General features: G+C 48.3%; 2 protein-coding genes across 4 annotated transcripts in view; one reads left to right on the top strand and one right to left on the bottom strand.

The window, feature by feature from the left end:
• Nucleotides 1–561: 561 nt before the first annotated feature.
• TMEM239 (transmembrane protein 239) overlaps nt 562–13887 on the top strand; it is a gene marked incomplete at its 5' end in the record, with an annotated part of 23608 nt that continues 10282 nt past the window's right edge. Inside the window, one exon of the mRNA XM_084774256.1 lies at nt 562–1507. Coding sequence (XP_084630382.1) covers nt 562–1017 — 456 coding nt within the window. The 3' untranslated portion in view covers nt 1018–1507. The remainder of the gene's footprint in view (nt 1508–13887) is intronic.
• PCED1A (PC-esterase domain containing 1A) overlaps nt 9270–13887 on the bottom strand; it is an 8117-nt gene continuing 3499 nt past the window's right edge. For 2 of the 3 annotated variants that reach the window (XM_084774240.1, XM_084774241.1), the window contains exons 7-8: nt 12030–12296; nt 11357–11724 (exon numbers count right to left, since the gene is read on the bottom strand). In XM_084774240.1, the coding sequence (XP_084630366.1) occupies nt 11477–11724; nt 12030–12296 (515 nt within the window). In that variant the 3' untranslated portion in view covers nt 11357–11476. Of the gene's footprint in view, nt 9611–11356; nt 11725–12029; nt 12297–13887 lie in introns of those variants that run through there. The other variant, XM_084774242.1, reaches the window with a different exon arrangement.

The following is a 13887-nucleotide window of genomic DNA, read 5'->3' as shown; positions in this document are numbered from 1 at the left end:
GCTACCTGAAGGTAAGGCTGTGTGGCAAATACTCCATTACAGTCAGCTTGACGCTTGGGCATCTAGTTCCATAATATGGGCGTTTGATAACTGGGTCTGAGGCTTGAGGCAGGAAGAGCTGGAGGCAGCCATCAAGGAGGGGGGACAGGTATGGGGCAGGTTCTGACAAATAAAGAATGGCATCCGTGAGGCTCACTGAGCTCTCCTGCCAGCCTGGAGGATCCATAAGTAAGGGGACTCGGGCGAGTCTCACACTTTGAAGTAGCTCCTCTCTTGGCTGGGCCCCACCCCAGCCCGGGTCATAATGGATGCCTCTGGGGATGGTGGGGTGAGGGAGAGTGAGACTGGGACCTGATGTCAGGCCAGCCTGGGCACAACAAGAAGCATCATGACTTAGGTGGCTCTGCCCAAAGGTAAGTTCTAAGCCCCTAGTTCAAAGCCCAATCCTGCCCATGCTGGTATCCTCCTGACCCCTGCATCCCCAGCTATCCAGAGGTCCTGGGCATCTCCAGGGCTGCTCCTGCAGCTGGACTGGCCCTGTCCACAGGTGCACCAGCCGTGATGCAGCAGCCACGAGTGGAGACGGATATCATCGGGGCTGGCGAGGGGCCGCAGCGGGCAGTGTCCTGGTCAGCCTGGGTCACCCGTCAGGACTGGGTGCGCTGGTGGGCATGCCACATGCCTCGGAGCTGGGCCCAGTGGTGGAATACATCAGGCTGGCGGCAACCACTACAGCGTATGCTATGGGGTCTGGAGGGGACACTCTACCTGATGCTGGCACTGATGCTGTGTCATGCACTCTTCAGCACTGGCTCCTACCTGCTGAGTTCCCTGTGGCCTGTGGTGGCTGTGGTGTGGAGCCACCTGCTGCCAGCCATCCTGCTGCTGGTGCTCAGTGCCCTGCCTGCTCTGCTCTTCGCTGCCTCCTTCCTGCTGCTCTTCTCCACACTGCTGAGCCTTGTGGGCCTGCTTACCTCCATGACTCACCCAAGCTATGCTCAGGACTTGGACCAATAGAAGGGCAACCCATCTTACCGCCTGTGTCTGTTGAGCCCTGGCCTAGGGCCTGAGCCCTGTGGGGAAGGAGGGCAGTGGAACCTCAACAGACCTCAGAACCACCGCCCCCCCAGTCACAAGCACAAGTGGGGGGCCTGGCTTCTGGGCATCTACCTTAAACCCATGTTGGTGTCATGGACAGGACATACAGTTTAGCCAGGGGCAAGAGCTTATCCAAGCCACTACGGATACCTATATGGATTGGGAATGTCACTTGGCCTTCCAGGCAGCATCTTTTTGTCAAACTACCTCAGCCCTGCCTGCTTCAGGCTTCCTGAGAGTTTCCAGCTACATGCCCCTGGACTTGTCACTCTGTCTGGATTTGTCACAGATCCTCTCTTTCTACTTCCAGGAGGAGCACATGCTCTGGAATGGGCCTTATTGACAGAAACCTAGCTGGGGACCTCACCTCACTCACCTCTCAAAAATGGGAAATAGGACAATCATGGTAGTGAGTTTGTGTGCGTGTGTGTGTGTGTGTGTGTGTGTGTGTGTGTGTGCGCGCGCGCGTGCAGACTGAACCCAAGGCCTTGTGCATAAGCATTCACTCCATGCTACATGTTCTTTTATTTTTTTAAGAGCCTCCAGGCCCCAATTTTTTCATGGGGGTTTTATAATCCAAAGTCAGTATCTATTTGCAAAATACTTTTGCTTTGAAACAGAGTCTCTGGAAGCCCAGGATGACTTTGAGCTCACTATTTAGCTGAGGATGACTGAACTTCTGATCCTATTGCCTCTATCTACCCCCAGAGTACTGGGATTAAAATGTGTGCCACCATGCCACAACATCACACACACACACACACACACACACACACACACACACACACACACAGTCACTCACCAGTGCCACGGCCAGGCTGGTTGAGTCTCAGACCACTCTAATGGGCTACTAAAGAGAAAACCACGTGGGCTGGAGGAAAACCAACGGAGGCTCCTATGGCTCCTGCTAGAGATGAGTAAAGGCCAGGCCTAGTGATGTCTTAGGCCAAATGAGTCTGAGACTTCAGAGTTGTCCGTGGTGGGAGTAGAGACTGAGCTGCCCAGCCTGGTTCTTGTACTGATTTGGCCTTGCATCACTGGCCAGGGACGCCATTACTCCAGAGACCTGGGGCCTTTTTAATTAATGGGAGAGAAGGCACTAGCCAAGACCACAAGCACAGGACGGCAGGGGACACAACGACCACAAGCACAGGGTGGCAGGGGACACAATGCAGATAAGAACAAGGAAGGCCTTTCCCTTCCCCTCAAATCAAAGTACACCTCCATCCTCTTGACCACCCCCCTCTCCTAAGGGCACCAGGCACTCATGTGGTGCAGATACATGCAAGCACGCATTCATACACATTAAAAAAAAAAAAACCAGACCCTCTGGGGCTAAGGATGTAGTTCGTTTGGCCGAGTGTTTGCCCAGCACGCAGCCTTGGGTTTAATCCCCAGCACCACATAAACTTGACATGGTAGCTCTTGCCTGTAAACCTGTCATGTGGGAGGGAAACTCAGGAGGATCAAAAGTTCAAGGCCATCTTCAGCTACGTATCTAGTTTGAGGAATACATGAGACCAATCTGAAAAGAAAAGACAAACAACCCACAGGTTTTCCAGCTCCGTCTTAGACCTGCTGCGCTAGGACCCGCATTTTAAAGATGCCAAGCTAGGAGTTTGAGAGGCACTGCATAGGGCATATGGTGAGGACCTTCCCGTGCGGTTCGTGGGGGTAAGGAGAGGGGCAGGTCAAGCACAGCAAGAAGGGCAACAGTTAAAGGGGCAGAAACTGGATCAGTCTGGAGAGCTTAGTATAAAACCAGTTCTCACTGCACACATTTAAAATATACAGTGGCACAGCAATATTTATTCTTGCAGAAACAAAACAAAGGACAAACAAAAACCGGACAAGAAACAGAGAGGCATGGACAACCAGTGGTAAGAAACAGAGCGTCAGGCGTGACTAGCAGCAAGCAAATGGGTGCAGGAGATCATGTGCGAGACTGTGCAGAAAAGGAAAAAATAGTACCAAAGGGTTACACAGAGAAGCCCTGACTCAAAAAACCAACACCCCAAAAAGTATCAATATAATTCCTGAAATTCCTTTAATATATACAAACCCATCCACTGAGAGCTTAAAATGCAACCCAATGGAGAACAGACACACTGGAGACAAAGTGTTCCAAGCCTTCCCAGGTGGGCCAAGAGGAAAGACCTGTCCCAATTGAACTGATGGACCACTGGGTGAATGTTTCTCTGCCCTTCCTCACCTCGCCCACAGCTTGCTTTTCTTTCTTTTTTCCTGATGGTGTTGGAATGAGGGGCTGGGATCCACCAATGGTTTGTTTTAGCCAGAAAAACAGACCTGGCTTATTTGATTCATATTGACACAATATCTTGGTACTGAGGAGAGACAGAGAGACAGAGAGAGAGAGAGAGACACAGAGAGAGAGAGACACAGAGAGAGAGACAGACAGACACAGAGAGAGAGAGAGAGAAAGAGACAGAGACAGAGAGATACACCCCCCCACACACACACACAGAGACAGAGAGGGAGAGAGACAGAAGAGAGGGAGAGGAGGAGAAAGAGAGAGACAGAGAGAAGGTGGTGGAGGAGGAAGAGGAGGAGGAGAGAGGCGCGAGAGAGACACAGAGAGACAGAGAGGGAGGAGGAGAGAGAGTGCGCAATATGGCCTTTCTATCTCTGTCCCATGGAAAAGGGAGAAAAGAGGAACAGCGGTGATCCAGAAGGACCTCTAACGATGGTCAAAAGGGAAAGCAGGCAACTGGGCACTCACTGATGAGCAAGCCAGGCTGAGTGGAGTTGGCAGGAAAGGGGTCCCGAGAAGCAGGAAGACAGGAAACACCTGGGAAACTTAACAAGGCTGAGTGTGGAAAGACGGTGTGCTCAAGGGTGACCAAACTGAGGAGTTCGAGGAAACCTCGCTATCCAGGTGTAGGAGGAACCTCAACATCGAGGTCAGAAGGAATCCCAGAATCAAGAGCCAACCACTGGTGCACAGACAGGCTCGGCCGAGCAAAAGAGCAAGGCGAGGATCGCTGGAGTCGGGGTTTGTCTCTGCATTGCTGGGGCAGGGGGGAGGGGCAGGGGTGGGGGATAGGGACGGGACCGGGACAGGACGCCTGCTCTAGACAGTGGCCTCTGGAAATCCCGTCTGGCTAAGCGGAGAGGAGTAGCGAGGACGGCTGGTAAACACTGTGTAGAAGAGGGTGGATAAATAGCCTGAAGCTGATAAGAAAATCCCAAGCCCAGCCTGGAATACGAAGGCGGTGAGCATCTATTCGTCTGGCGAAGGAGTGCGAACCGCACGGGGAATCTGGTGCTCAGTGTAGCGAGGCGCGCCCCCTGGCGGAGATCTGTGCTCTGGCTATGGAAGGGTTTGGCTAGGGTCCGGCCTTGGCTAGGGTCTTCCAGAGGAGAGGGATTCTGTAAGCTTTCACCCCAGCCTTGGCGAGAATGGGGCAGAACTTGCGGGCCACGGAGAAATAGTAGGTCTACCACTATCAGGGTGACAGCTTTGTTGCCTCCTCACCTACTTTCCTAAATCTCCAGCTTGGCTACCCCAAGCACGAGAAACTCAAGGCTTGGAGAGCTCAGCTGAGAATCTTGGGAGGGCCAAATGTGTCTCCAACTTCCAGCTTGGCCGGGGCTGCATTTGGTGAGGATCTGGATTAATTCTGTAAAACTTTTTTTCTGGCTGTCAACATTTCCATTTATACTTTGTAGTGAAACCTTTGCTTCCATTACACTGATATCTCTCCTTTCAAGTATTTTTCTATCTTAAAAAACAAGTTAGGGCTGGGAAGGTGGCTCAGTGGTAGAGCTCTTGCCTAGCTGACATGTGATGCCCAGGGTTTGATCCCTGGTATTGCAATAAAAGTTTTAAAAGAAGTTAATATGTTAGTTTGTCCCCTGCCTTCAAATGTCTGATCTCCAAAATAAAATAGAAAATGTTAGCGTGTGCATCAATAGTTCACACTGTGTGCCTGCATGCTCAGAGGCCATAGCATAAGCCTTAGGAACACCATCTATGGCATATGAGACAGGCTCTCTCATGGCCTGAGCTCACCAACTACACTAGGATGGTTGGCCAGCCAGCCCCAGGGATCTGCCTGTTTCTGTCTCCCCAGCACTGGAAACAAGTGTGTACCACCACACTTAGCATTCTTAGGTGAGTTCTAAGGATGAAGCTCTGGTCCTTATGTTTGTAAGACAAGGCACTTCACCTACTGAGCTTCCTCCCTGCCCAACGGTTCACTTTTTAAAATAACTGAGTAGTGTTCTAGTGGGTGGTACACCTCTCGGTGGATGAACAGGAGTAATTTTCAGCTTTTGAAATTACAACTACGAAGTCTTGTAAGAATATGTTTTCACTGTGTGGGTAAACAGAGACGAGAGGGCTGGATTATATGTTGCAATCTTTTCTATATTAGCCTCTCTAGCAGTAAATGGTGCCTACCTCATTATGGTTTGTATCTGCATTTTTCCTAGTGGCTGAAGATGTTGAACTTTTTTTTTCTTTTTAATGAGATAGCGTCTGTGTTAGCCTTGGCTGTCCTGGACTCGTTTTGTAGACCAGGTTGGCCTCAAACTCACAGCGATCCCCCTGCCTCTGCCTCCCGAGTGCTGGGATTAAAGGTGTGCGCCACCACGCCCGGCTCATGTTGAACATCTTTTAACATGTTTATTTACAATCTGTCTTCTTTCCTTAAGTGTTCCAACTATTTGTAGTCACTTAAATTTACTGGCCTTTTAAGAGTAATTTATTCTAGGGGGCCAGAGAGATGGTTCATCAGTTAAGAGCACTGTCTGCTCTTCCAGAGTTCCTGAGTCCAATTCCTGGCAACCACATGGTGGCTCACAATCATCTATCTCTAATGTGATCTGAGGCCCCCTTCTGGCTTGCAGGTGTACATGCAGATAGAACACTCATACACATAAAATAAGTAAGTAAAACTTTAAAAATGTTATTTATTCTAAACTAGAAAATGGGGGCTCCTTATTCCAGGTGTGTCTTTTATCAGATAGTATGATTTGAAAATACATTCTCCCAGGCTACAGCTTTCCTTCTCTAAAGAGCCTTTGGAGAACAGTTTTGCATTTTAATGAACTACAACTACAATGAACTGCAGTGGTAAACTGTCATGTGCTGTTTGAGCACACCAAGAAGCAGGCTCTGGAAGCAGGGTTGCCTTTCCCCATTTCAAACCCAAGCATGTCTGTCTCAAAGTGTCTTCCAATTACCCTTTGTCTGCGGGTGGAGTGGCCTCTAACATCTGTGACAGGAAGGGAATAGAACTGAAAAACAGCTCAACACTATCTACTCCACATGTGGTGGCCTGGACCATGAAGATCCCCAAAATGCCTGTGTAGGGAACCTGGTGCTCCATGGAGCAAGGCACACCCCCTGGTGGAGATGTGTGGCTCCGTCCCCAAAAAGTGGGCCATGGCTAGGGTCCCACAGGGGATCAGGGTTCCATCTAGGAGACAAACTATTTTCAACATAGGTTACTAATGTTTATCCATGACGTGTTTTATGGGGAATGGGGGCAGGAGGGGTGGCATCACAAATTCAGCCATGGGGCACTCATCTATGGAAAGTTCAATTGGGAATTGATGGACTGTCTCAACTTCCCCAAATGGCTTCTGTTGCATGCTGTGCTGACTTTATGACATCTCTGAGGCTATTTTTTTCTTCCACCTGGATGCCCTATCCAAGGAAACACTCACTCTGCTCTACCTGGGATTCTTTCTATTGGGAACGCCCCAACTGCTGCAGGTTTCCCTGGTACTTTCCTGCAGGATGTTTCAAGGACCCAATTTGATGTTTAGTGTTTCCTCTCTCCCCTCTCTCCCCTCTCTCCCCTCTCTAAGACATGGTCTATTTCATCTTGGCTGTCCTGAACTCATGTAAGTTATGTAGACCAGGCTGGCCTTGAACTCACAGAGATCTTCCTGTCTCTGCCTCCCTAGTGCTGCGGTTACAGGTGTGTACCATCATTCCTGGGCTAGTTGCTTTCTCTTATTTATTATTTTAAATTAGTTTTTATTGCTATATGTGTAGAGATGTGTTGCCTGCACGTATATCTGTACACATGTGCTTTCTTTGTCCCCTCAAAAGATAGAAGAGGGCATGGGATCCCTTGGAATTGGAGTCACGGTCGTGAGCCACCCTGTAGATGCTGGAAACTGAAGGGAGAATCTTTGAAAGAGCAGCCAGTGCCCCTAACCACTGAGCACCTCTCCAGCCTGCTACTTATTCTCTTATATAGTTAATAGTTATAGTTATATAGTTGCTATATAGTTAATAAACTTTCACTCAAAATTGAGTGCGTAGTTATCATAAATCATTTTCTCAACCATAGGGCACACCAGCATATCAAAATGTTATTTTATGGGTCAGGTATGATGGTGCACACCTTTAATCCCAGCACTCAAGAGGCAGAGGCCAGCCTGGTCTATACAGCGAGATCCGGGACAGGTAGGATTACAAAGAGAAAGCCTGTCTCAAAACAAAACAAAACAACAAAAATTTATAGATTGTGCTTTTGGTGTTTTATCTAGAACATCTTTGTCAACAGTAAGCTACAACTATTTTGCTCTAGATTTGCAATTTTACATTTTGGGTTATGAGCTATTTCAAGCTAATATTTATGGAGTATGAATTACAAACTGAAATGTGTTTTCCTCAGCTGTCTAGGCAGTGATTTCTCCACTTCTTAAGCCTGTCCTCTACTAACTTGCTTTTACATTTAAAAAATGTTATCCTTTGTGTGTATATGGGTGTTTTGCTTGCATGTATGTCTGAGTACCGTATGTGTGCCTGGCGCTCAGAGGGATCCTGTTGACTGAAAGGCGTCATTTCCCTTGCCTCTGGCAGAGGGACATATGGCTCCACTGACACACACCTGTGGCTGCATACCAAAGCCCATCCTAGTCTCCAGCCTCCCTCAATTCTTAAAAACCTATACAGTTTAAAGCCCCCACCACCAGTGTCCTGCCCACGCCTCAGGCCGCCCCCCACGCCCCTCCCTCCCCCACCCCAGCTGCTCACCTTCCTCATTCCACTATTCCCTCCCACTCTCCTGCTTCCCCAGCCCTGGGCGTGTGGAGTCAGCTCCCTCTCCCTGCTCTGCCTCCTCCAGGAGCCTCCAGCTGTTTCTCTCTCTCTCTCTCTCTCTCTCTCTCTCTCTCTCTCTCTCTCTCTCATCTACAAAACCGTGACCCTGTCATAGAGCAGTCATGGCAGCAATTTCCTTATTGTGCCCCTTGTACACAGCCACAGAGGTTCCAGAAACTGAACTCAGATCATTACGCTTGATGACAAGCATCTTTACCTATTGGGCCACTTTACTGACCCAAAATAAACATATTTTTGAGACAAAGTCTTCCTGTGAGCACAATAGCTAACTTGTTAAATCCACTTAATACTAATTAGATTTTGTACATATATAATCCTGCTATCTGCCAGTAAGTCATCTTGCTGCCCAGTCTCCATGACTTGTATGTATCTGGCTTGTGTTACTGTAGTGGCTAGGACTGCCAGGGTAACACTGAATAGAAATGGGGAGGGGGGAGATAGTTTCTGATCTTTGGGGGGGGGAGTATTCAGTTTCTTCTATCAGTATGTTAACTGGAAGTTGCTGTGCTCTTACATTTTATGCGTATGGGTATTTTGTCTGCACATAGATCTGCGTACCTTATGTGTGCCCGGTGCTGGAGGCTGGAGAGGACGCCAGATCTCCCGAAGCTAGAATTAAAGCTGGCTGTGAGCCACCATGTGGGCACTGGGAATTGAACCCACGTCCACGGAAGACGGCTCAGTAGTGACGGTAGGAGCCATAACTTCCAAGTGGTGCACGGATTTTACAGGCACACGATCTCACTCATCGATTCCAAAACTGGAATGATTTTTAAGTCCTATCCATTTGGCTGAGTAAAAAAGTCTGATTAAAAAGAATGTCTATCAAATGATTCTGTTTACATAAAAATCCTAGCAGATCAGTATCAGTGGTTGCTTGGAAACTAAAGTAGTGAAGTATGAAGAAGCTGTAGGAAAGGGGAAAATTATAAAATAGTTTGGTTATCTTGGTAGTGATAATGATTTGACAGGTGTATTTACCAAATTGTACACATTAAATATGCCAAACCCATCCAATAAGATAAAAATTTTTAAAAGAATGTGTATTTTATTGTGATAAGAAAGGACACACTTTTAGTATTTTATGCTGTACGTTCTTCACAAGAACAAGGCAGCTAGCCACTTTTGTTGGAAAACTCTCAGTTCACATCAAATTCTCTAGGGAATTAATTTCTTAAATGAACTTTGTGTCATCGCGGTAACGGGGGTCGCCGCACAAGCCTGACAACCGCGTTCAACCCTTGGATCCCACATAGAGGTGAAAAGACTCCACCAAGTTGTCCTCTGGTCGCCACATGTGCTGTAGCAGTCCACGCCCCTTCACTGTCATCCTTCAAGCAGCCTCTCTCCCAGGGACAGTAAAGCTGACAGCAGAGGACACACAGCTTGTGCTGTTTTCAGTAGTGCCTTGGAATATGAAGAAACCGATGCTGGACCTGTCCTTGGAAACCATGGTTCTGTGACTGAAGCAGTGTGAATCAATGGTTTTTAGAGATGGCGACGATGGAATTCTGTTCTGATTAGCCAACAGCCGGGTTTTATATTGGGGCAACCTAAGCTTTTAATCATTTTCACACCTCAAAACAAAGTCCAGAAAATAACTTAAATGTAAATGATGACACGTATAAGGCCCCTGCTTAACTTTTCATTTGTATGACAGCCAAAATAAAATCTCTTTATTCTATTTTTAGGATCAATTTTAAGCATAAGAGTATCTATCTCATTTCAAAACCTTTAAAGGGGGCATGGACAGTAAAATAGAGTGGAAACTAAGAACATGGAGGAAGAGCGCAGACAACATCAGGCACGCCCATCTTTAGGTCGCTTATAGAGTGTGAGGCCTAGAATTGGGAGCTCTTAAATCCAGAATTCAAAGAACAAAGAGAAAAGGCCAAGAAAGGCTCAGGAGGGAAGGTGATATGGAACTCTGCAGGACAGACGGACAGCACCAGAAAAGGCCCAGGAGACTGGAAAACTCAAGTTTTCCCCCTAGAAATCACTGTAGGTAGAGTTTTCTCCAGCAACACTGGAGAATAAAAGACACAAAGGTCTCTATAAGGAAATACAGAAAGTGACAAGGATTGGACAAACTGCAGCTAGAGAAGGGTGTTCTAAGAATGAGTTTCGATGATTAAAAAAAAATCCTTTTCTGCAAGGAAAATTATAAAAATTCTTATCTCTGTAAAAAACAAACCAGAAAAGCTTTTCACTTTTGTCCCCCTTTAATCTTCTTCCTAAGAAAAGGATTCACTGCTTGTCTTGGGCGCTGTGCTTCAGCAGCCTCCTGGCTCCTCCAAAGGGTTTTCTTAACTCACACTGTCTGTGACCACTTCCTTAGCACCAACTTATGTTAGCCATGTCTTTACTAATCTGCCAGATTATTGAGCAAGGTCAATGCTTTCCTGGTCAGTTCTGTTTTCTTTTGGGTAAGATGTCCTTTTAAAGGTCTTATTAACAAGAACAGAAATGAAACCAAGAATTCTGTTCTATCCATTATAGTTCAAATGTAACGGGTCCTTATGTACCCTACTTCTGCCCTGTTATCACCATTATATTCCAGCCCCTCCCCTCCCGTTTCAAAGCTGAGGCCTTAAACGTCTTCTTTGTGACAGTTTAGCACGTCTCTGCCACCGCCCTGTCCTGCACTGGCCTTAGATGTCTCCTCTATCAGCGCCTGTTTCTCCTAACTACCAACCAAGGCTGGCTAGTGCTCCCTTCACATCGCACACCACATCAGGTGAACAGCGGGGTCCTAACTGGCCTTCCACCTGCACTTAGGTTCTAATGACTTATTAAATGCTTGCTGTGCACCAAGAATGCATGCTAAGGTTGTGTTTTCCTACCTCCAGGAAGAGAGGAATACCGAGCATACACACGGAACTGGGAGGGAAAGAATGAGCCAAATTTAAAACTCATCTACAATACTGACAATTTAACTCAGTCCTTGATTTTTCCCAGCCTCACAGACCTGCTCATAGCAAGGGGCCCGCTGGGAACTGTATTTAGTGGCTGTGCTCCTGTGCAGATGGAAGTGTGTTAGGAGACTGGACCCACTGCTCTCTAAACAGTTTCCACAAAGGCCCACTAGGCAGCTGCCCCAACCTTTAAGGTCATGGTTTGGGAGACCCACTCCCTCACACAGGAATGTCACTCTGTCCTTCCATGCTTTTATTGAGATCAGCAATGGACAAGAACACCCCGGTCCAACAGCTATGGTATCAAGCAGACCCTCCCAGGGCCATTGGTACCTCTAGCCCCAACCTAAGATCCTGCCTACCCAGGCCATGTCCCCGAATGGGCATGCCCCCGTCTGTCCTGTTTGTATGTGTGGAACAGTCTGTCTGAATGTCTGGGTCGCTGCCTATACGGCCCCCCGATCCTTGGTACATGGTAGGGGTTGTTCGGAACACAACGTGGCTTGCCCCGGTGGACCACTGGGCCCCGGTGTTGACCGTGGGAGACAGGGCCAGAGACTGATGGTGGCAGGGGGCCAGGCACAAAGGTCATTCCAGGGCCACATCCTACAAGAGAACCAGTCATTATCAGAGTAAGTTTCCGACCAGGTAGCTCTGCTCCTCTGGGGTAAGTTTCCCTGGGCTTTCATTTCCTATCCGCAAAACGGGAATTCTACTTCCTATACCAGCAGAACAGATTTAGAGTTTCCAGATGCTGGTCCAATCTGAGGGAACTACTGAGACTAAACCCAAAGGCTGCCCCCAACGCCTGAGCTCGCGAACACAGGTGGCTAGGCTAGAGAGTGTGCAAGGGAGACTGGGAAAGGTGTGAGCAGAGACTACAGAGGCACCTACCTAAGTCAGGCACCTACCTGGCATGGAGAAGTCCTCCACTGCGTTGTGTTTGAAGAAGTCATAGGGTGGAAAGGGCTGGCCTTGGAAAAAGGGGACCTCCTGGGGCAAGGGTGGGAACAAGGGAGGTGGTGAGGGGTGAAGAAGTGGGTAAGGAAAAGAGATGGGAGGAGGCAAGTGGAAAGGGGGGAGTAGGGGCAAGGCCAGCTTCTCCCTGAAGTCTGGGGGCTGCTTATGGCTTCCCTGGAATGAATGTTCCACCTCTGGCCAGTCCTCAATCCATGGCTCTGGGAACAGGATGGTTGTGGTAAGTCGGCCTGCGAAGCCAGGTTGCTCCAATGCTGGCTCTCCACACTGCCAGAGCCCTACTGATCCTGGAGTGTAGGGCCAGCAGCCTTCCGCACCCCCCTTCCCTTCAACCCGAGGCCAAGCTCTGTTCCTTTTTTCCTGCTGCTCATGCATGCCTATGTTTGGAGCTCACGCCTGCTCCTGCCCTGTACCTGTAGCTTTAGCTTTTCCTTCTCCCCAGGTCCTCCCTACAGGCCAATAAATCCGCCACATACGAACATCCACGTCCACTCCCGACTAGCCCTCATTTGCTTCTAAACCATCACAGGGAGTGTTCCACCCCATTTTTACCCCTCAACTTGTCTCTTCTGAGCACTTCGTGCCTCCAGTGGTTTTCCCACTAAGTGGAACTGCCTGGCAAACTTAGCAAACCCCTTCTTTCCAATAGTCACGTGACGTCAACAATAGGCCCTGTCCTGAAGCATCTCTCTATTCTCAACTACTTTTGTTTCCCCATCAGTCTGTTCTCTGCCAGTCTGAAGTGTGAGCACTGTTCTGCTGTCTCCTCCCCAGTTTGGCCTCACCCTCTCCACTTCTACCTCCACTGGGTACTGATGCCCCAAACAGATCTGCCCTAATCAAACTCACTTGCTCATCTTTTTTGTTTCTTTGTTTTTTGTTTTGTTTTTGTTTTTGTTTTTCGAGACAGGGTTTCTCTGTGTTAGCCTTGGCTGTCTTGGACTCGCTTTGTAGACCAGGCTGGCCTCCAACCCAACCTGTCTCTGCCTCCCAAGTGCTGGGATTAAAGGCATGCGCCACCACGCCCAGCTCACTTGCTTGTCTTTTAACAACCTTAATTTACTTTGTTCCCTTTGAGACAAGGTCTCACAAATTCCAGGCTGCCTTAAACTCACTTTGTAGCTAAGGATGAGCTTAAACTTCTGATTCTTCTGCTTCCATTTCCCAAATGCTAAAATTATAAGCATGCACCACCATGCCTGGTGAGATATGGTGCTGGAGACTGCTATCAACTTCAAGCACTCTACCAACTGAGTCACATCTCCAGGTGTCTCCACAGTTCTTAGAAGCCGTGGAGCACCACAAACCAGCCTTTCAACTTTTAAAGCATCCCTTTATTTACTGAGGACCAATTCTCTCATCGAGTAAAACAAAGGAAATGGAAGCAGCACGGGACCCATCGCAGCCCATCTTCTAACGTTCCGGCTCCTAGCTACTAAGCCCCAATGCTCTGCCTGTATTCTTAGCCTTTCTCTGTTTCCATGGGCTGTATGTGGCCATATTGCTGCAACAAACAGCACCTAAGATAACTCATGCCTCCAATTCAACAAACACTGTGCTCTTCACATTAAAGTACAGCACATTTGTGCTGTCACTGGGCTCAAGTGACCTGAAGCAAGGGAGAAGTGGATGTGGAAATAAGCCATGCTGCTTCCTTTGTGGGCAGGCAGGGACTGAGCAACTAACAAGCAAACAGAAGCCCTGTAGCAGAGAACATCTCAGCAGGAATGCAAATAAAGTAGTGTCCCAAACCAAGCGGAAGGGGGGGGCTCTCAGCACCTAAGCACTGAT

This window comes from Acomys minous, assembly GCF_964271855.1.
Source record: "Acomys minous genome assembly, chromosome: 3".
Taxonomy (NCBI): Eukaryota; Metazoa; Chordata; class Mammalia; order Rodentia; family Muridae; genus Acomys; species Acomys minous.
The sequence above is the reverse complement of the archived record's forward strand: the minus strand, read 5'-3'. Positions and strand labels throughout refer to the sequence as shown.